Here is a 24,855-nt window from a genome sequence, read left to right on the forward strand (position 1 = left end):
TCCCAAATAAACAGAAAAAAAACCTTTCACATTGAAAAAAGGGAAGAAACCTTCAGGAGAGCAACAGAGGAGGATCCCTCTCCCCGGATGGACACACGCAATAGATGTCATGTGTACAGAATGAACAGCATTACAGAGTATGAATAATGAGTGGTAGGCATGGACGATCCAGATTTCCACAATCCATTTAAACAGAAGGAGGTAGAGAGGGGGGGCATCAGCTGGGCCACGGCAGGAGGCAGGGCCATTATACAGGAGGCATCGCAAACATGTTTTCCTCATATTGGGGATTTAAAAGGTTAAACTGTACACAAATGCTTTTTCTTTTCTTGTATATCCTGAAACATTACATTAAAACTCCACATTAATAATGTAGAGGTCAGCGGGACACTCAGGAATTGCAAAAATAGTGTACGTCTTCACTAACAGATCAACCCAATATTAGCTTATAGCAGATATATTGGTATCAATAAATGTGTTGTCAGTACAGAGTACATGATTGGAGATATGTTTGATAATAATAATAATGTCGCCATTACAGAGCATTCACAAGTTACATCTTGAAATGAGAAATCAAATTTAAGGCTTTATATAAAAATAAATGATGTTGTATGCAAATACATCTATACACATTGAATTGAAACATTGAATGTTGGTGGGGTGTGTATATGTGTGAAACTACGCTCTGTACTCCTCCCCGGGTGACATCACAACCTTAAAAACTGGAATGATGTACTTGTTTGCCTAAATGAAAAAGATAGGCACACCTTTGCAAACCAAAGTCAAGAGTTAGTCTGAAGCTCTGGTACTGGCCTTAAAAATCCAGTATTTGTTGAGCCCTTTGTTGAACAATTAATAATATTCCTTATCAGCTGACGCACAAGCAGAGCTTAAATTACCTCAGTTGGACAGTACCGTTACACATTCCCATGACAAATGTGGCTTTAATTAGGGAGCACAAAGCAAAAGGGTGAACTTATTATTATGCATGAATAGTTCCTATCGGGTTTTGGTTTACCAAGCTCTGCACTGGATGAGTTTAGCCCAACAAAGGTCACTTTAAATCAACCTCGTTTGAACAAGATGTATTCAACTCTGCATTTTATAATCACAGAAGAGTCGTACATATTTGAAAATGCTGCATTACACATTGTATTCCCTGAATGCATGGGTGTTGTTAGGATTCAGAAATATCGTGAAAATGCACTGAGATTTAAATGTTCATGTTTCACACTAATGATCTCCCAAAACACCCTTAATTAATGAATTCATCAGAATCAAATAAAAGTCACTCACAAAAAGCAAGGCAGTTTGATGCATACCTTGGGGGAGTATAACTGTTCTATTTTACACATTAGGACTACAAAGACTGATCACTGTGGAAGCCAAGCTTCCACCCCAACATATTCAATACATAATGCAAAGGTTGTCAGTAAGATTAAAACTTTTAATCCCGTTTTTCCTCAGACACGTCATCAAGCACTTATGTCTCCCTCTGATGAACGTTGGGAGTTCTGTATTTTTGAAAGGCATATTGGACTGCTGCGGGATGTAGTTTAGTTGCAGGACTTTTTCATGATTATGAGAACGAGTCATACTTTATTGTAACATTACAGTAAAGTGTAATGGAGATATGCCTATAGCATTCAACCTGAGAATATACGGTAGAGTTACTGTGGCATATGTGGCATGTGTGGATGGTAGGTTATCATATCTTGTTCTTGATTAATGTAAAAGAGATTGAACATAGCAGCATGCTTAAAAGACAGATAGTTTTCATTACCACTGCACTATCACAATGAGATGAACACCAACATGCCTGTCCACAAATCATTTATTCTGCTTCTGTGTAATGATGTGCAGCATTCGTTGCAAGACACAGATGAAGGGGAGCATTTAGAGTTAATGCCATTTCTCTGAATGATGTGATGTATCGTGGCTTTCCTGCATCACTGCCAATTACTATGACAAGAAGTGTAGGTGCAGTACTTTCCAGACTACACACCAATATTAGCACAATCCTTTGTATACTGCTCTCCATACGAGCCCAGTGTGACTAACACATCAAGTTTTATAATGCCAGTGGTCCACTGGGAAATAACACCTGCTCCCAGCTGTGTACAGCTTGAACTTTAACAACATGTTATACGAAGAGCTGTATGTCCCCCATCCCTGTAAGAACACAATTCCATCTATTTATTGGCTTATCGACGGGACATTGGGACCCGCTACATTTGATAATGGATGTTCTGTACCAAAGTACATGCAAGTCAGCACTCTGTGGATTTCATTATATGCAGCATAAGTATTAATCCTTCATATATGTTGTCTGAAGATGTGTATGCACCTCACATAATTGCAGCATCAAATCTACACAAATCTACACAGCGTGCCATGTCATGGTTGTTATACACGGCGGTTGTGAGGACTGTTTTCCAATAAAAGTGCAACCATATGCTCGTCTAATCTGATCAGCTATCTTAACTCAAAAATGCCCTCTTTACATCAGCCATATGCTGCCAGCAAACTAAAGCGTTAGTCAGCTGGATGAGTGACAATAAAATCAAAAGTGATTCAGCTTTGTGTGACAATGTCACAGACAGTGATGAAGGGAAACCAAAGGCCCTTTCGTAACATTAGACCGCCATTACACAAAGAGGCTTCATATTGATGTTCATTTCTATAATGCTATAAATCACCCTGCTTTATCTAGTTGACCTATTGTCCATCATTAAACATGTATAGTTGTGTGGCTGAACCTACAGCAACTAAACATTCTCAACGGTGTGTTCTTACAGGGATGGGGGACATACAGCTCTTCGTATAACATGTTGTTAAAGTTCAAGCTGTACACAAGAAAGTGACAATTTAGGCTTGACACTGATATTAGTTTTGAGGGCTACAGCTGACAATTGCGTTCCCTTCGCAAACTGTAGGGAATTGTTTTTGTTTTTTACGGGTTATCCAGAGTTATCTGGAAAATATTGGATTCAAATATTGGTTTCACCAGAGGAAGACATTGTACTATTTTGTGACAGGATGCAATCAACTGTTGGATAACAGATAGATATTTCCCTCGTTTTCTTCTATGAGCTACAGAAAAACTAATGAACGTACAGTGCAGAGGTCACACATGGTTCCAAGACAGAGGTTATTAAAGTGGGAGGGGAGACTCTAAGGGGAGGCTCAATGAATGCAATCCAAAAAGACATCAGTTATCAAAAGAAGATCAAAAAGAATAGCCTAAATGTGTGTGATGTGGTTGAAGAGATAATTCAGACATCCAGAGATTTGGGGAAATTTGACAGTTTTCCACATTTTTCCAGAGTGCCATAGGACAGACCTTTTATGTATTTGTCATAGTCTGAAGTGATGTCCAACAGCAATTTAAGGCTATCTTGGCAAAACGGTTTATTGTCCATCTATGGGATTAATTAACATAATCAGATGGTTAAACGAAGCAAGTAAACTAAGAGCGCCTTTTGCCAAGTTTTGTCTGAGGGGATTATATGGAACACTGTACAAATATATTATATAACTAAATAACTAATAATTATTATTTTATTTGGAGTTAATATATCTTCAGGAGGATCAAACATGATCACTTTGCTGAGTAACACCTGCTCTTGGTTTTATTCTGATAATGTTATCTAGGTAATTAAGTACAGTACAACAGGCCCCAGAACAACAATGTTCTCTATTCCAACAAGTACAGTATACGCTCTGCAGCTCGGGACTATTAAAAATAAAACTAGACAAACTACAAGGAAAAAACTCAAACATTATTTTAATATATAAAGTTTTTCGTGGAGCATATATTTGCACAATAATCCCTAGAAGCCCCATTATCCAACATTGCCCTCAGTTTTCAAGTGATCTGACATATATTACAGCTCCGGCTGTGAGGTTTTGTGCTGGAGTAAAATATCTCAGCACAATTTAATGTGGAAGTGCTTACAAGGATATTCAGCACAGCGCCACAGTGCAATGTTCCATCACAGAATGACTGGGCAGAGTATGGCTCATTAATTGCAAATGAAATGTTAAATAAACATTGTATAGGACGACAGACCCCCAGCCGTCTTTCTAGAGAAACTACTAGTGAAAAATGATTTGCACCTTTGTACCAGGAGAGAAGCATGGTAATTATTGTATCCTTATTGCACAGTTCCAGGAACGTGGAACTGTAATAATTCAATCAATACCGGCCTTTAGTCTTAACTTTACAAACCAAGCATCTCTTCAAGGGCACACTGCTCCCCCATGGGACCCCGTGGCATATTTAAGTAGACGCTCCCCTCTCCACCTCTCCATCCTTGATGATACAAACAAAACCTAGTGCCCTGGATATGCAGAGTGAAGTGCTTTGTGTTAGGGCTCACGTCCACCACAGCCCACAGCAGCTGGTGTTCTCACAGACCACTGCATGGAAAATGGGCCGCTTTCAGGATTAAGCAGCCCATGGTGGATTTCTAACTCCTTATTGGGGCCAGAATCACTTTGATATGGACTTGCACAAGATTAACAGCGCGATTTCAAGTCCCCAGTCTCAGTTGTGTTATGTCTTGCTGCAGTTTGTGTCATTATGCTTCTACAGCTATTTCATGTTTTTAATGTAATTCATTTGAACTGAAGATTCAAGCTCAGATGGTATGATAGTTATGATGTGGGGAAGAAAATGACATGTGGCTTCAAACTAGAGATGTGTTGATACCGATATCAGATACTGGTCCAATATTAGTCCAATACTAACTCAAATAGCTGTGATCAGGTTTGTTGCATTTTGTTTTGCAAAGTTCGGAAAGCAATGTTTAATTAAGTCATGCCTGATGTTGCCCTACACATAAAATAATGATCACAGTCACGTCCACACAGAATGGCATACATTTTATTAATAGCACACTGGTATCAGATCGGTACTTAGTAAAGTAAAGTCCAGGTTGCTATCGGTACTGAAAACGTCAGTGCAATTCTATTTCAAACCCCAAGGTCACTGCAACACATTCGTCATGAGTGAGGAAGGACAACATTTAGTAGCTCTCACACAAACCTGAATGAAACTCATATTACATGATCTATCACATCCAAATATATGAAACCTAAACCGCTCCATCAATCAAAAGAAAAAAAACCACCACATCTGGTGTCTATCAGCTGAAATGAGAAAAGATGAGTAACAAGTTTGAGAAGCGTTGCACAACCTCTTTAGCATTCTGACACGGCAAGCGCTACCAAAAGTTTTGATACTTGGGTAGCTGTGTTATACACAGAATTATGATGCCAGTGTCTCATAGCTCATCAGCACTCTCAGCACCTCCTTTGCTTATCTTTGCATAACTACACATCCTGGTCATGTTTCCTTTCTCCTCCTGACCATCTGTTCCCTGCTGCCAATCTTCTGAGTGTGCCAACTTCTGCCTCTACATCGTCTCCTACTGAGTCAATCTGAGTATTGATATCATATTCTTCCTCTATCCTTTCACACAAACACACACATACACACACTGAAGTGTAATAGAGTAATCCTGATAAATATGGCAGCATGGCATACACAGTTTGTGATTTGTTTCACATCTTGAACATTGTAGAAATTGGCATCAGGCTATATAATGCAAATATGGCAACTAATATTCCTCGACATAAATAAGGATTCAATTTTGTTCGGAAAACTATTTATTAGCATTTAAAGCAATAATGGAACACATCAAACTACTCATTACTTCCATGAGCAAGTTGTCACAAATTGAACAAATTATGATTTATTTTGTTAACTTCTGTTGTTTTTGTTAAAAAATGAACATCTATGAAGATATCAGCATCATTACCCCTTGCTTATCCACATTCAGGATGGAGTCCAATCGCCAAAGACTTTGCATTATTCAAATATATGCAATTGTATTATGTTAATATTAAACTCTAAACAAGTCTCTCCTGTTTGAAGTCTTATTACCATTCAGAGTCACAGTGACCACAGCACTGAAGCTAAAATATGTTGTTAATTAGCTTGTACTTGGTTATGGCAGTATTGATGATAATAATCTACAAGTGGTAGTTTTCTGATCAATACAGTGTGTATATCAACATATGGCAAGTAAATGCAAAATCACATAGAAGATAATTAAATGTATGTTTAAATGTTGTGCAATCATAGTTCTGGCACCAATGCAGCTAAAGAAATGCTTGGTTTGAATTGGGAGCAGAACTATGGCTGCACGGCTGTTATATATTGTAAGTATGGATATAAGAGAAGCACCAGCAGGTTATAAGGGCGAGAACAAATAAAACTTCACGATTGCATAAACCCAATAGTGACAGCTCCTTGAGGGCTACTCCTATTCTCATAGAATCTAAACTTTCCATCGCTAACTAACTAACGCTCTTAGGCGTGTCAACTCAAAAACCACATAGACAGTTTCTGCAGGCAAAATATTCCTCTTGTTTGTGCCAAAGAAGATTGTTAGTTGTGTAATTCAAAACACAACCTTATTTTCTCCCACAGCACATTGCTGTACCTGTTCCTTGACCGGCCTCCACACCTCCCATTTCCTCCGGCAGCCAGTGGTTGGTCCACTCCTGTGCATTAAGAACTCCACTGCTTGCCTCAGGCTTTTAAAAGGAATGACTAACACACTCTTTGCAAACCACTGAAAGACTGCTGGAAAACATCTCAGCCTAAACAGAGTGATGCATGTGGGTGCCATAATACTCTGTGGTCAACACATTTAGGAGTCTGCTTGTTCTGTAACATTCAGATAAGTTGTTTGCAAAATATATGTTAGTATTATGGTGTTTGGATAAGGCTTTCACTTAGTTGGTTTAATACAAGTATCAGACATATGGAAGTCACCACCAAGTGAAACCCAAAAATATATGTATTATCCTGAGTTTTGTTTTGGAGAAAAAGTGGGATTCCATCAGTGCAATTTGCATAACTAATACATAATTCATACAGAGATGAACATTTCATGAAGGAAACATGGTGACTGAGGTACACGCAATTACAAGCATTGCTCACATCAAAGTGAAATAAACTGATATAAATAAGTGATAGGTTAGGAAACATGCATTCAGGCTTACTTGTATAATGATGTTTTTGGTCAAACGAACTACATCACTGACAAATTAATACAGTACAAAACAGCATGCTGATGGTCAGATTTTTAAACTTATCAAGAATTTGAAAGTGCACTTATGCTGGTTCAAACTTCAGGATGCATCTCCCAAACAGCTTGTCAGAGCACAGCAGGGTGATTAGAGTGTGTTGCTGCGCCGCGTGCTAACTATGGCTGGGTTTGCAGACCTGACAGGTGTCCCGGCAGATGCATTAGAATGCATTCGCACCTCGATACGTGCTCTCTGGTCAAAACAAAGCTGACCCCAGAGGACAAGGTGGTGTTTTGTCAAGCAAAAGCCTCACTGACAATCATCAAGTGTAAGAAATTCTACATTTTAAATTCATCTCTTCTCAAGTGCCCAGCAAATATATTAACCTGGACCACATATTAGTATGAATTATATGACATCAACTCAAGATTGGAATATTTTTACTGTGGCTGCAACATTGTAGATTTACAAGTACACAACATTCTGGTCCAATCAACACATTTTTCTCTCAACACTTCTGTTGGTGTCACATTTACAGATTCACTTTCACCCTCTCAAAGGCATCTGTTATAGAGGGGAATAAGCCTTTTTAGCTAATGGCTAATTCACCTCCAGAGCCTATTAGGAGGGTGCACTACCTGCTGTTTCTCAAACTGTGCTGATAATTTTAGATGACTCTCTAGTCGCAGTACATGCGAAACAAGGTGAACCACAAGAAAAAAGCACGCTTAACATAAAGCCTGTGTTTTAGTGCTACACGCAGACATTAGAAGGATTTATAATGTCACGTATTCTCGGTCAAAAGAAGATTTTCTAAAATATTGCACAGTTAAAATGTTTTGCATTAAAGCACCATGAAACAAAACTAGCCTTGCAGATAATAATAATTTCCCCATGGTAGGCTATTATCGCTCACTAACTGTGCATGAGAAACACATCTTGATTAGTTCTCCTGTGATTTGTGTGGCCCTCTGATATATATATATATATATATATATATAGATAAGTCCCTTGATAAATATTCCAAAACCATTCCCATAACATTTTTGACTTTAGCAGTTCCACATTTCATGCACCCTTTTTGATGGTAAGATCTTGATTGATTCCTCCAAATTGAAATGTCAACATGTCATGGATCAAACCAATTTCCCGATGTTTCTATTGTTGTCTGCAAAATTGGGAGGGAATATCACCTGACAAAAAGAATGTGTTCATGTGCAGGTGTGAGGCAATACATCAAAATGCAGCGATTCTTTTGCCAGACGCTGCTTTCAGCGTGCGCCGCATTCCATTTCGCCATGAAGGAATTTGTCAATTATCTCGATACACTCTCTGTCTGTGCATGCAGGGTGAGATTCATGGTTTTCGACTATTAAGAAGCAGCTGTTTTGGGTGAGGTACATGGCGATGAGGCAATTCCAACTGTGCTTAAGTTTTTCAAATTTAGCCCTAGGAAATTAAATGCACCCCGTACCGCTTTGAATGCATCTCATTTGAAATGATGAATACTTCAGGTGCTATAAACTATAATACATCTAATAGTCTAATGCAGCTCTGCAGCGGAGACGGGGAGCTGGTTGCAGCAGCTAAATCTGCTGCGCGTCCCCCAATCAATTAGATCTGTGAAATCCATTTCTCTTTGCTCTTGTTTGCAATAATTACAACCTCCACCCCAAACAGGCATGATAAACACCCCCTGATTTAGAAGTGTTTGTTCAGATCGGAGGGACCTGCTGCTTGTCTTGCTGTTTATAAACCGTGGAAATCTACAGGGATTACACAGGCTCATCACCATCTGTGGCATTACTCCAAAACAAGTCTGCACAGAGAAGAGCCCTTTCAGGGCGCCGAGAGGAAGAGGCAAAGTCAGACTGACATATAATGGCCTGCTCTCACCTCGTCTGCAGAACAATGCCATCACCATTAATTGGGCTGTTAGCGGGGACTCAAACACACACATACACACACACGCACACACACACACACGCACATACATTCTCTACATATATGGTTCTGTATTTAAGGGATTCGGACTGATTTTAACACATAGCCGTACATGTAGAAACAATTGCTTTTATGTTTTACTTACTTTAAATAAAACACATCTGTACCTCTTATCACATAGACAGTCTAAACTGAACTATAAAGGCTGAATGCATTTTGTTTTTTTTACAATATTTTCAAGAATAAATTTGACCCAAGACATTTCATTGTTAGCAAGGGTAGGAAACGCTAATGTTTCAAAATCCTATTGTTGAGTTTATCAAAACCCATTTTTCTGTCAGAACAACTGTGAGTGACCCGCAGGAATTTCAAAAGCAAAACGCAAGGCACAACAACAAAACTGCAGGATACTTCCTGTATCACAATGCTTCAGATCAGAGAGACCGTGTTTTGGTGATTCGATTTGTTAGAGAGGCGACAAAATAACTCCATTGACTTTTGAATGACGGATGTCACAAATGATTGACAACTGCTGTCAACTCATTTGACAGAGACAATTTTAGTCACATCTGAAAAACACTGAAAATAATAAAACATTTTGCAACAACAATTTTCGACTCAGGATATCAACATCAACTTTGGTGTCATTGTAGGCCTGAAAAATGGCTTATACAACCTGCATGGGATGGAAATGTTACATTAAAGCACAAATCAATATTCCTCTAGACTAGGACTAGCATGCTGACCCCAAAACCATCGAACTCACCAACAGATATTGTCCAGGTAATTTACAGTCATTGTAAAGTATACAGTGTAAACTTAGCTATAGAAGACAGAAGCAAAATGGACTCCTGTTATAATATGTATTGTGTTAATATATTTATGTAAGACAATGCCATGACCATAAGGCATTCAGTTATATCAAACCTATCCATATAGAACCGAAGGTTGGTTAATAAAATAAACCAATAACAGCATCATGGTTATTGCAAAATTCCCATGTTCTCTATGTTTTCTTGTGAATGTCTGCTCTAGTAGCTGCCATTAAGTCAAGTAGTGAATGTATCCTTTGTTGTTTTTCTTTTATCTCTTTATTTATTTATTTGTATTATTTTATTTTACCCTTTGTGTGTTTTTTGTATTTTATTTTTGTCTGACAAACCTAATTTTTGTATCTATGTAGGTCTGCCATCTCGAATTTCCCTTAAAGTTTTTATTTTATTCTGTAAAAATGGCAAATATGATATCAGGCATTGATTCTCCAGAGCATTCTGTAGGTGAATCTGAACACAACGCAATTGTACGTGCTACTGCTTCACTTCAACCCTAAAATAAAGCACCTACCCTCTGTCACATATTATATTTTCAGATGTGATATCTGTGAATATATTCTAATATAAGTCATTATGGCTCTCACCATTGAGGCAAATGAAAACCATTTGCATCATTATTTTTAGAACTTATTATATAATACAAAAATTCTAACGCCTTTTTCCAGCTGTCTGAAGGCCCTTTGGAATTTTTCAAAGAGACCTTGCAAGTAAATCATTGGTTAAGAGGGAACGATTGAACTAATTCACCTTCGACAAACCGGAACTTGCGACACATGGAGATAATCATGTCACTCTTTGTAATGATCCTCTTTCAAAGCAACCAAGGAAATTGAATGGTGGGAGGAGGCCACAGAGGGAGGTCTTGAACGTTTCAGTGCAAAAGTTTAATTAAAATGGAGGGTAATCAAAGTGCCTTTTATAACAGAATGAAAGACTTTATATAATTCTTGAGTCCTGTTGAGAGAAATAGACTTCACAATGAACCACTGTGCCCCATGGTGCTGAGGGCTCACTAGTTTTGTAGCAAAGTTTGAAAAACATGGTTCTGCTCCTGACCAAAGCGTTTATATTCTAGGAGGTTATTCTTTTTTTCCTATATTTGGGCCCAATCTCAAAACAGCTTTCATAGTAGAGTGTATCATCTGATGATATAAGGTTGACAACTTAGACTTGGATGCAAAAGCCTTGTGGTGCCATTTGTTCCTCTACCATTCAACCTTTCAGGAGAGCACTTTACTGTCAAGTTTTAAATGTACTTATTAAAGCAGTAGGCTAAACAACTATTTGCTTAAGATATAGTGGTATTAGTAGTGGTAATAGTGGTAATGTCCACCTGAGCAGAAAATGAAGTCACTCTCTCTCTGTAGGCTGTGATCTGAGCTTCGCTATTCTTTGTTGACATAACCGGGCTGGCCACCTATGATTTTAGTGCATGTTTGTGAATATTAGCGTGCCCAGCTGGATCGCTAATGGCCGCTGCTCTGCACTGAGCTCATGCGGCGGTTACAGCTGATAAAGCCACCCGACAACACAGAAATGTAGCGCCTGCCCTCTGACTCGCCCTCAGTTAAACACTTTCTGCGCTGCTAGCACCGTTAGCACCGTTAGCTGCGAGACGCAGGCTCAGCAGTCGCCATGTTGAGAGGTAGCCTAATAGAAATGCACCCAATCTTGCATAAAGCACGCTTAAAAGTGAGATTTTAAAGCGCTACATAGCACTAAGACATGCCTTCTCAAAGTAGCAAATTACCTTTTAACAGTGTATGCTGGAAATGTTCGATCTTAATCATTTTAGATCTCAGCGAGGCTTTTGATACTGTAGATCATGCAACTTTAATTGACTGCCTCAAGCACTGGTTGGGTATCAGAGATGGAGGACTGTGCTGGCTCAGCTACTACATTTCCCAGAGAACCTTTTTCTTTCACTGTCGGCAATTTATCATCCTCCTTGCCAGACACACTGTTACTTGCTGTAACAGGTTTACATTTTAGGTCCTATATTCTTTTGCTTGTATATGTTCCAATAACATCCGTAAACATAATTGTCTCTTTCAGCGGATACAACTGTAGGTTTCTTGATTAAATTTCCTGTGTCATGGCTCTTTTTTTAATCTCTTTTGGTATTATTATTAAACACAAACACAGAAGAAATAACAGTCATACTTTCTATTAGCCCAAATAAGCTGCTGTTAACCTTCTAAAATCACCACCAACACATTTGAAACAGCAGGCTGGGAAAATGACCAACTCAATAAAAGACTTTGCCTTTTGAAATCACAAATATGCGCAGACCTCTCACACAGTTATTGTATACAGTTTTGACAAGTAAGAAATGACCATCAGTATGTCGGCATGAAAAAGGTTGGGACAAAATGTGACTGTGACAGCAGCCATATGAGTTTTCCCATGAAGCCAATATTAATGATGTGAATTAAGACAACATCCATGCTACATCTTTAAAGCTCATATACACCCACTACCAGAACCCCAGCAGCATGATAGGGGCATTATAATGCAGGCGCTCAAAGATAATCAAAAGAAATGAGTTCAGTCACAACAAGAAAGTAATCCACACGTGAATGTATACATGATATAGCAGCGGCCAACGTCATGACAGTGAACCCATGGAACAACGCACCATGTTAACTTAACAGTTTACAAATGTTTCCATTCAACAGAGCCAAAGCATTACCAACGTGAGCACAAGCAGCACCTCGTTGAAGTGACGCCGCTGGCCTGAAGTTCGACTTCGTGGCCGATGGACGTCAGACAACCGATGGACGGATGCAGAATCAGTAGGATTATTTCCCCCCAAAAAGCCACCCTGAGGCAGCAGCAGCAAGTGTTGGAAGAAGCATTACAAAAGAGTTCAGCAGAAGCAGCAGTTCAAAAAACTCACTACAGAGTGAGATACATTTTCAATAGCCCGCCTACTTGCAAAAGGTGGATTAGATATCTATTAAAGGCGAGCAGACTAAATCATGGGAGGGTGCTGCTGCCACTGATGGTTGGAGGCTTGGTTGTATTGCTATGCTACTTGTTGTTGGATGACTGTTTTTAGTAATGAAATGTAAAGATTAAGCTTTCAAGTGTCACCAATAATTTTGGTTTTGGTTTTGTAGATGTTTTCTTTGGATTGGATGCACTTCAGTGTTTTCCATATGTGCATCAATGTAATTGGACTCTTCTATTATGACTTCCACCACTTACATCATATAACTGTACAATGGATTGACGTTATGTCTATTCAGTAAATTATTCCCAAGTTATTCTTGTGTATCCATGGGCAACAGCTAACAAAGATCACCGTAATAGATGAGTTAAAACTATAAAGTCTGTTTTGATAAAACATTCATTAGAAAAGCACAAATCAGTTCACCATTGTTATGAGACTGTAAATACAGTAAGTGAAAAAATAGTGTTATTGTGAAGAGAAAGTATAAAGTGGATTCAAAATTAGGCTCATTTCAACAGTCGTCATTCAAACTGATTGATACCTCCACAAAAAAACTGGACAGCTTTTTTCTTTTGATAATTGCCTTTAATGATACATTAAGTCCACGTTAATACCAACATTTTCTTCCCTCTGTGACAAGTGTGAGGGTACATTACTATTACAAGCTTATGGTATTCCTGACTGAACAGGTTATGTATTTATAAGTTAAATACCTTATATTAATGGAGGTGTCAAATTATGGGCAGGTTTGAATTCATATCATCGAGGCATGCATGCATTCATTGAGGCAAATGGAGGATAATGTGACTCTTGAGTTAATGACTTTAATACAAATGTTCATTGGTTTGAATTGGTTTTGGACTTGAACAAGAGAACAGCCTGAAAATGTGTCTTCATTAACACAATTAAAACACAATATTGAAGACTATATTCATAATAATAATAAGACGACGAGAAAGCTGCACATTCTCATGTACCAAAGAACATCAAGGTTTCTGTAGCTAGTGTCTTATTAAAAATATATTAGCTCTTTTTCTCTGAATATTCATATTTTTCACTAAAGTATTTTAGTCGCCCTCTGTCTTCCTACATATCAGCATATGGTTAGGTTTATTACTTTTCATATTTTCAAGGCTGGATCTTGAAAGGTTGCGAAGACTCAAACTCACATTTTGATAAAAAAGTGAACACAGCACACATTTGATGTTTTAATGCCTCTTTCATCTTTGCAACCAAATGGAAATTGGGCATGTATGATCGACTGCACTTTTGTTTTAGAGTTTAAGTCTTGAATTTTTGTTCAAATGATATGTGCGTTGTGTTGATTTGTGAGTCTAATCTCACCTCAACAAGTATTTTAACAGCAAAAAATACCCTTGTTCTTTCTTTCTGTTCCAGGAGATGACTCATGCTCTGAAATTCTACCTTTTTTTAGTTGCAACATACTGAGATACTGTAGCACAAGTTTAAGACACAGTTAGATTGGACTTGTTAAGACTAAGAGAGACATTATATCCTCACAGTGTGTGTGCCATGCAAGTCAATAATGAAAACAGCAGGTATTTAATTAGTCATCAGGATATGTATTATATTCCATCTTGGTACAAGGCCAGTGTAATTATTTTTCTCTAACCTCATTTGACAATCGTCTCCTTGTTTCTGTTAAGGAAGCCCTGACTCGGCCTCTTCACCCTCTTTCTTTGGCGGCGTCCCTCGAGTCTCCGCTGTTCCATTTAAACCATTTGGCCTGTTACAGTGTGAGGTCAGGTGTTAACAATCCACTTCTTCTGAGAGGTCTGAAATTCAGAAATTAGTTTTGCCAAAATCCCTGAGTGTGGCAATACAGGCTCCGCTGGGCTCCTCGTGTCCTCAAACTACATCCAAAGCCGTGACGCCAACCACTTTGAGGCAGATATTTTAAACTCACTTAACATATCCCCAATACGGCTGTGAAACATTCAGAAATAACACCTGGATATCACAACTCTTTGAAGACACTCATGTACCTGGTGGGCTCGTCCGACGCGTGCCTTGTGTTCTGCCTCACCCAGACACACTGACATCGCTGCTCCCACCTTCTCTGGCGTCTCTCATTAAAGATCAGTCTGCGGTCCTTTCTGAGATCCCAGAAGACCTCCATCCTTGAAATTGAAGGCTGGAGTGAATCTTATCACCTCTCATTAGCTTCATTCCCATCCTATCTGGCTCTCTTTATTGCCCGGCGATACCCTTCTTACTCGGTAGCATTCATGGAGAAGTGGTGTCCTTCCGTCAGAGGAATTATATGAGTTGCAATAATTCAGCACACTTATCCCTGACATATAGCTTGAACCCCAACATAAAGCGGTTGTCTGTATTGTGCCTGGATCATGTTGCCATACCTAATTTCATTTTTTCAATTATCATACATTTCCATTCAGTGCGACTGAAACTTGTTACAATATAGCATGTAAGCAGTTTTTTTTATATAGCTCGATTTAGAGGAAACTGCATCGTGAAGTGCATAATTTATATTGTAGGTGTTCATGGACTGTAAACCACAAAACTGTCTGAACCTAATTGTCTGATGAGGAATTATATAACATCCACGGACTCTAAAATCAGCAGCAATTTGAGGCTGAGAAAATGTATACTAATTATGTTATGTTATGGATGCAGTTCCAGAAGCATTGCCTGATGCTTTTGTTTAATTTGATTGATGTGTTTTGCATTGATGCAAATAAATTGTCCCTTTCTTTCCCCCAAGTCACAAACAGAAGAGCTGACTCTACTCCTGTCTGACAGCACGAGTTGGGAGATGTCTGTTGTTTTGAAAAGCGGCTCCCCTGAAAATATCTTCCCTCAGTAGACTGCTGTGAGGCAGCGTCCTGTCCCCACAGTCACTTAAAAAACACCAGAAATACTTCATCTTTATCTTAGTCAAGCACTGCACGTACAGAATCAGAGGCTGTGCTTGTATCAGAATCAAATTAGCTGCAAATATGGATAACAATGAGCGACTGAGATGTCCACTGTTCATATACTGTATATATATATTGATATTTAATTGATATGTCCTCTTTGCCTTGGCCGTGACATCTGGAAATACCTCGTGTCTTTTTTCACATTTTGACTGCAGCTTACATTTTTTATTTCAATCGTATATGGACATGTTCTTTGGGCTTGCCTTAACACAAATCTGAAGAAAATTCTGATATTGGTTAACAGATTGGCTCCATTATGTGCAAATAGGAGATAGCTCTATCTCAGAAAACGAGGAGCACAATCAGGCATTTGATATCTATAACAAAGAAACACGACGAAAGCGCTTTTCCTTTTTTTTATTTTATCTTGACTTTACTATTGATAAAAGTGTGCTTTTTCATGTGACCTAAAAATGCCAAAGTTGTACTCTATATAATTCTTTTATTCGAGACTCATGAGTCCATAAAGCAACAAACACAAATACAACAACAATATATAAAATACAATACAAGGACACAGGTACAATCACTGCAGTTAAAAAGTCACTTGTGGTTAAAACATTTACAAACACTTGTTCCAATGTTTCCACAAACAGGAAAAATACCTTGTATCACTCTGTGTTGGCTCAGTTAAGTTATTTAATCGACATTTAAATTTGTATATAAAATTCCTCAACACCGCATGGAAAGTGGGAACATTACGAGTCACAAACATCTGACTTGCACTTGTCCATCTGGGAAGCTTGAGCAAGATTCTGAAAGCATCATTAAATGCCACCTGAATCTTTTTCATTTTCACTTTACTATAACTGCACCACAGGTGGGCTGTATAGAGAGGAGTACAGTAGGCTCTGAAGAGAGCAGTTTGAACATCTTCTGTACACATATGAAATGTACGTGCCAGCATGTTGGCTTGGGCATAAAGTTTGCAACACGCTGCACATCGTCATCATCACTGAGGTCGTTCCTGATGATGTGACCCAAATATCTGACTACTGCACCACATTTAGTTCCTGGTCTCCCCAAAAAAAGGAAGGAAAATGTGGCTTCTGATGCTCCTTGGTTTTAGCTTTCATGATAACAGAGTTAGAGTTAAACTTGATATCATAGTGCACCCCTTGCACAAAGTATGTCCGTACCAGGTTTGAAGACTTTAAACTGGAACAGAACTCACTCAACAGACTTTGGCCACACATGGGTTAATAAATATGAGGGTCTCACAGTACCACGTTCTATCTCAATTTGAAAGAATATGTCAGCTCCTTTTTCTTTTCTTTGCTCATTTACTTGCTTATTATGGTTACCTCGCATGGCCCTCAGAAACATTGCACATGATTTAGCATTTCATTTCCACATCAAACTGTCAACTTCTCCATTGCAAAGATATTCTGAAAAAAGCAGTTTTTCTTTACATTGTCTGTGTCTTTCAAAATGAATCACACATTTCCTTCACTGACTTTTTCAAACAAAAGTACGGCACAAAGGGACGCAGCAGATTTTTATGCCACGAGTTGAACATTTTCTGAAACGTATTTTGTATTTATCCAGAAATAAGAAAAGTACAATTATGTTCCTCGTACTTTAAAAAGAATATGTTGTTTTGTCTTTTTTTTGCTTTAGCCTTTATGTTTATCCAGGATTCCTGCAGAGTAAACATGCTCATTCTCTGCCCTGCTCCACATATGATTGCATACGTTGGAGGCACCACAATTAGGACATAGTGATCATACTCAGAGCTTTGATTTTCCAAGCGACACTGCTGCTATAAATGCACCACTTTGTTTGTCATTTTAAATTGTGTAATAAATAGCTGAAGGCAGTTTCTGTCTATTCTGTTCCTTATTAAAACATTTAGAGCTACAGTTTTAGTATTCACTGACTTCCCTTCTATCTTCCAACAGCTATATTGTTTTGCCTTAGAGGTGTATTATGGAGATTGAAAACTCTGGGAAGTAATTCTCTCAGCTTGGATGTATTAAAATCTTTTGAAGAATAATTACAGGTATTGAAAGACTAATTGCATTTTTTCATTACACATGATATCAGTGTAGCATGCTTGTATACTCACATCAATTTAGGCAAATGAGAAGCTTGTTTGTATCCGCTTCAATTAAAGTCAAAACACTGGCATTTCAATTGTGTTTTGCGTCTGTCGTGGTCTTTCCAACTAAAATAGGATTCAGTGGGACATACAGTTCAGCACAACAGGGAGGAGGATGCTCAAAGCTCCGTCATCTGAATTCTCTCTGAATAAATAAATTACTGCCACTCGGGGTTGTAAACATGGTGTCTTGGGAAAAGTAAAAGGAGAAAAGGAAGATTTCGATGGGGTGATACCTGGGAGAATAGTTTGGGAGCATTGGGGGAAAGCTGCCATTTTCAGTTTGATTCTGTCTCTGCATCAACGATAGAGACGTCTTGAGCCGATAAGCCATCGTTGACAAAGCATCTTCAGGTGGTATAAATAAAAGAACATGTGTTTTAATGCGATGGTCAGGCCAACGTCGACCACAATAACCACTAAAGTCAAGCAGAGACACAGAAAACAGTAGGACACATACCAAGCAACATTATTTTGTCAATTCCTCGTGTCTCCAATAGTCATATTATTTCTATACCTGTTGACATTGTTGTGTTCTTTTGTGTTCTCTGTTAGTTGACTAGCTGAGAACCAAATCAAGATCAGATTGTCTTTTATAGCTGACAAATGTTGCATTAAACCTCTTCAATCTTTGGAGAAGCGTTCGTAAATGTGACCTTTATTTCATTTCATTATTTTGTATTTCCGTGGAATTAGTTGTAAGTTACTTCGAGGTTGGTGTGTTGTTTATTTGCGAAAGCAGCTGTCAGACTATAGTTTAGACTCTGCACTCCCTTCGTGTATATGTGTTTATTCACTAAAGTGTTATGTGGCTCTTTATTGACTCATGCCATATAATACATTTTGTAAACAGAATTCTTTGAGGGAAATATTTGAGCTCAGAGTCTTTTCAGAGTGATCTCAGCTTTTATGGATGGACTGACAATCTGCAGCAGGTGACTTGTGACTTGTGCTAAAAGCAGGTGAAACAAGGGGCCTGTGATCTGTGCAGTGAGGAAAAGCAGGCTGCTAGAAAACAAATATGTCTTTGCTGTTGCTATTTTTTACGTTTAAAACATCTCAGTGTCGTCCCTTACAGCCGAGGAAATTGTTTAACTGAATCAGACAGATTGCCTAGGTAATATAAATTGTAGCCGTATTGCTTACAGATAGCCTAAAATCAATTAAGCGCTTCCTTCCGCTCATCAGGTTAACACCCTTCAGATTAAATGTAATGTTTGTGTCAGCTGTTGTCATTGGGTTGCCGAATGTGTCTTTCCACATACCCCTGTAAATATTTGTTATTTAGCTGTGAATCCCGGAGACAACATTTATTGGCATAACCTTCTGGGATGGACAGTAACACGCTTGTTTCCTCTATTACTAACAGATGGCTCTTCAAAACGACACTCCCTTTGTGACTTTTAGCTGGGACAGTTTTATTTGGCGACAAGGACAACACTTTCAGGAGACACACTATTTCTTCAGTCAGTGTGAATGTTTATCAGCCTTTGTCCAAGAGGGATTTAATCTCAATTATAGCAAGGTTATACTCCTCAAGTCCTTTAAGTGAGTTCTGTCACTCCACACTAGTTTGTGGCCACGGACAACAAGATCAAAGCATTGCATTTAAAAAAAACATACCCATTAAATGGAAATAGGTCACACACACACACACACACACACACACACACACACACACACACACACACATACAAGGTTAAACAAATGTAACTTTGCCCAAATCAATAGGATCTTGCTCAATGGCGTCATTTTTTCTTTTTTGTTGAATAACAAGCACAATTAATCAATGCAGTTCGTTCCAATTGAGTTTATATGGAAAAGCTGTGGCCAGTAGTAGTTGTCAGAGGTGGAAAGAAACTGATTATATTTACTCAAGTTCTTTCAGCGCAATCGTATGCTACTTTTTAAGTCTACTATACATTCCACTTCATTTATTCTACAACTTAAATTACTAGTTTCTTTGTAGATTCAGATTAATATTAGAAAGTATAATCAACAAATACATTATAATGTACTATTAAAGGTTAGCTTATTATTGATCCCCGGAACAAATTCAATACCGAGCAGTATATAAAGTAATTAAACTAAGCTCCGCCTGTATCATATTAATTAATTAATGCACCACTAATTCACATCCAATTATATAAAATACACTTTTCTGAAACGTACTATTCTGCATAATGAGGTGTTTTACTGTTGGTGCTTCAAATATATCCTGATGCTAACACGTTTGTGCATCTTGAATGCAGGGCTTTTACTTGTAAGAGTATTTATACACTGTAGTGTTACTCCTCAAGCAAAGTGTGTACTGCTTCTTCTATCATTGGTTGTTAGTATACAAGTTCGTCTGACCTGACAGTGTTGCTAAAATAAAGGTCACAGGGTCACCAAAATCCTTACGAATCATCATGGATGGCAATGAATATTATTACAAAACTACTTGAGATAACAGACGAATCATTCTTTCCTAATTTTGAGCTCAGCTATTGAGTACCAGAGACATTGAGGCAGCTTTTTAAAAAAAATTCTTCTTCTTTTTTTCCAAGCACAAAGTCAAGCCTACAAACAGCCTGCACGCGCTGCACGTCTGCCTACAACTCAGAGTCGTCTCTCTCGGACGCGTCAGATGCTTCCTCTGCTGTCATCTTAAAGTGACACTGTATCCCGGCACCGCGCGGCTCGGCTCGGCTCTTCCTCCCGTCTGACCCGCTGGAGAACAGAGCGTGTTGCGATGGGTCGGGCTTGGCGCAAAGCAGCGTGATGCGCTGTTGTGTCCGGATACTATAAAGAGGCGCACAGTGCGTGCCCGCCCGGCGCTATATACGCCGTCAGTGCATCCGAACAGCAGCAGTCGGTGCTCGATTGGTTTCGTCTGGAGAAACCATGGCAGACCAACAGGATAGTGTTGCAATTCCTGACTTCAGCTGCCTGCTCCAAATGGACCCCTGTCTCAAAACGTACGAGAAGGACTTCAAGCGGAGGTAAAACGCGGCTTAAACGGCGCTTGTGTGCACACATTTGCGCCCAAATCAGTCCCCGGCGAAGCGAGCAGCAGCCATGTTTACGATGGCGTCCGTGTCTTGAAATAAACATGCACAACTAACAGATTAACAGCGATGTTTGCAACACACCAGACCGTCGCCCTCTGCGTTCGGGTTTGACATTAGGTGCGATCGGAGGTCGCGTCCCCCTCTCAGCAGCAGCAGCTCGCCGCCGTCCTCCCCGCCTGCTGAATAACACGCACGCACGCACGAGAGGAACATTAATGAACCGCTATACCATTATTATTTGTTTTTTGACGAGATGTTTGACAGTTCGAGGGCAGCCGCATGTGTTTCGCAGTCAGCTGCCGTCCACGTTGCGCGTCGGGCCGACACGCTGTCTGCTCCTCGCCTGTTGTTGGTGCTGGAGCCGACCCGGAGCATCGCTGCGGTCCAGCGCCACAGCAGCCTCAGCCTCCCGCAGGCCTCGGCCATCCGCGAGGAGGCGCTTTCCTCGTCGTTGTGTCCGGTTGTTATCGAGGCATCAGTTGTCCTCGAATGTGTGTTTTTATTTTTATTATTTGGATGAAACTCCTCCACCTCGGAGCACATGCACTATGTGATTGGCTTTTTGTTTGGATTGTTTGTGTTTGCCAAGTGAAAGGCTCTGCAACACAAATACTCACTCACAGTAATTGACTTCATGCTGCTCTCATACTGCATGTCCTTTCCCCCCTTTCAGCCTCAATTTGGCCTTCGTACGAATTAATGATTAGGGTGCAAGTCTTAAATCTGTGGATGCAAATCCTGATTGTGCAGTGCGTGTTTGGGCTATAGTGCATTTAATAATCTGGGTTTATGTCCAGCACACATTAAAATCACATTGTTTGTGCAGTTGCCAAAGCATGATGATTGATGGTATCAAACTACAACTCCCAATTTGTTATGACCGGACTAGAAATGTTTCCATGATGCGTCTTTGTAATTGAGTCATGCATTTGTGCCAGTAATGCACAAACCAAAGAGGAAAAGTTCTAATAGATAATGTAACGTCCTTGTTATTTATAAAATAGTGAGAGCTGTGCATGCACCATAAACATTCAGATGATCACCTTTTGTGATCAAAACATGTTTTGTAATGTTATGTACCTGAAGGCATACATACATTTATACACTTTTTTTTAAAATTCTGAAATAAAAAAAATATTCTTTTGGCTAATTGTCCTTGTTCCTCGTGACATCATTTTGAGGTTATTGGATGTGGGCTCACCAAACATACTCGTATGCCATGATTACATTTACATAAAGACAAAACGTCAAACCTTTCAACAGAATCAAGTTTGAATTTCTAAACTTAATCTGTTTTGCTAATTATCAATGAGCGACCATTAGGGCCCGTTTATTCTGGGTCAGTTTTAGCACTAAAATAATCCGGAACATATTTACAGGAAATTTAGAGGCCGGACATTTGCTTTATAAGTGAACACAGACACATTTTAAATACCGTTTGTACCTCACAGACACTTGAAAAATACTAGACTTGTGTCCCTCAGTTGACCTTGTGCCAACTCTAATCTCCAAAAGTAAATAGACTCTCTGTAAATCAATAGCCTGCACAGGCTCTAAACTGATGTTCATCTTGTTGGTTATTGTCTCTTTTTAACTGCTGTGAGTTCTGGTTTTAACCTGATAAACAGACCGGACTGTTAATGTTGCACTTTAAATAAACAAATTGCGTAATGAACGAGTGACAACACAGTGTTCCATTTAACGCAATATTGTTTTCATAATGATAAGTCTTTCTTGTCGAGGATCCTGTCGGCCCGATTCTGGGTGGAAGGCCGTATGGCTCAGGCTCACACAATGATAGTGTAATTATTTAGCTCAATTCTACACCTGTCGAATTAGCCTCACCTGCTAGATGTCTTGATAAAAAAAGAGTGTAATGATGTGCAGCGCGCATTGCTCCGGTATCTGCTCACTGTTGGGTCGTCCCCCACACTAGCCCTCAAAACTTGGCTGAGGGGCCACATTGGTTTAATCCATTTTCATTACCATGGCCCATCTTGTCTCTAATGTGGCAGGTAAGGGACCCCCTGCTTTGTATTTGAAGCATGCGAGTGGGGCTCTAGTATCTCCGAGAGATGAGCATGTCAGCTTCATCTCAGACACAGCTTGGGATCGCTCGGCTTCACAGAGCCACAGACGTGTCTCAAACACCTGTCACGCTGATGAAACTCACACATACATTATTTTACATATAGGAGCACTGCTGTGAAGGTTAATTCTTGATAAGCCCTCGATGTCCCAAGGCCCACGGCCCAAACACCACACCATGAGCACGGGCAAAGCAATCGAGAGCTTTCTCCGGCTGCGGTGTCACGCTGAGTCCCCTCGCCGAGCTGCACGGTGCTAAGAATTCAGCTGGCTTATCAGGAAGAGACCTATGACCACGCAGGCTGATGCTTTAGATTGCACCGCCATGTCAAGGCTCAAGGCTACCCCCACATCTCAGGTTTGTTGAACTTTGTTTCACACCAGATACGGCCCGGCATGGACGGGCCCGTTAGAAGGACTCCAGACGATTTTGCAAGCCTCCCATTCTAATGAGTTGTTTGTTGGGTTTGTGAGCAGTTCTCACTTTATTTCATCAGGATGCTACTTTTTTAGAATAAATGCAAATAAAACCGTTGATGCCGGACTCGGGTTACAGACCCAGTGAGCAGTGCTTTGTTGACATGCTTCATCATGTACCCTTCCTGTTGCGCAAGTCTGCAGGAGGTTCTGCGAGGAGTTTGCAGCTCGTGGCTCCACGCATCTCCTAAATTGGACCAAATGAAAGTCAGGAGCATTGGGAATGCTGAACTAGTTTTTGCAAAGACTTGAGTGTCATCTCAACTCATTTCAAAGTGAAAATACAGCAATAAGTCTGAGTTTTATGCTTGTGATGGTGATGCAATCTATTTAAAGCAGACTTGATTCTTGAGTTTGAAGTGATGAATACAGATGCATGGGCTCTGACTGAAAAGCATAGATTTAGAGCATGTATTTTAATACAGGGATTGGAATTTACAGTTTCTCGATGGGAATTATTAGAACGACTGGATCATATTCCTGAAACTATTGTATTATAATAAGTGAACGTTTGATGTGCCTTTTCGTTAAAGGGCAGCATTAATTTTCCTGTCACCTTGCTTGAGGGTCAACAAAGGTGTGAGGTGAGCAGGGAAGTATCGCTGTCATCAATCAACCTCAACGTGCAGGTCCCTCTTTAGCCTCATTAATGGGTTTAGTCAAAGAAGGACATTAATGGCATTATTTGGAAGTCACCTTGCCGCCGGGCCCAATGGAAGCCCTGTAGGCGAGCCGAGATCTGGAGGAGGGTTCAAGCTTTTTCCTCCTTGTGCTTTTCCAGGCTGTTGTGGACGGTCCTGACACCTCTGTGCTTCAGCTGTCACCATCAGTCGCACACGCAACACAGCCGACCCGAACACGCAACGCTACATTTAGAAGCCCAATTGTCTAACAGTGAGTTAATGAACAGGTTACAAAGTTCAGCTGCTCCATGGGGAGAATTAAAAAAGGTGGATTATATTCACAACGACTGACTCTTACGGCCCCTCGTGTCAATTCATTTTGAAGATATGACTTAACCCATCTGATACATTTTTTTTCCTGATTTTATATTAACCAGTTACAAATTCTACGTCCCCTCCCCCCCCCCCCCCCCCCCCCCCCGGAAAAATAGATAAGCCACCTTATCTATCAAATGCAGAGCTTCTTGTTTGAAGAACGAGGGGTCAGAACAATTCTTTTAACTGACTTGATTTCTCTGATTCATTCTTGTAATTTTAATCCATCCACTTGATTAATTGGGTCACCATAAAGCTAGCCCAACGATTACTTTCACGTGTGGAATCAACAACATTGTAGAGAAGGAAGCAAAACAAATGAAATCCTTTTTCTCTAA

The 24,855-nt window shown here is 39.6% G+C and overlaps 1 protein-coding gene across 1 annotated transcript in view; it reads left to right on the top strand.

Annotated features, from left to right (window-relative positions):
- Nucleotides 1–20,493: 20,493 nt before the first annotated feature.
- The window catches only part of gbe1b (glucan (1,4-alpha-), branching enzyme 1b), an 82,690-nt gene continuing 78,328 nt past the window's right edge, over nucleotides 20,494–24,855 (top strand). Inside the window, exon 1 of the mRNA XM_034548437.1 lies at nucleotides 20,494–20,885. Coding sequence (XP_034404328.1) covers nucleotides 20,788–20,885 — 98 coding nt within the window. The 5' untranslated portion in view covers nucleotides 20,494–20,787. The remainder of the gene's footprint in view (nucleotides 20,886–24,855) is intronic.

The sequence above is a fragment of the Cyclopterus lumpus genome, chromosome 13 (assembly GCF_009769545.1).
Source record: "Cyclopterus lumpus isolate fCycLum1 chromosome 13, fCycLum1.pri, whole genome shotgun sequence".
In the NCBI taxonomy this organism is placed as follows: Eukaryota; Metazoa; Chordata; class Actinopteri; order Perciformes; family Cyclopteridae; genus Cyclopterus; species Cyclopterus lumpus.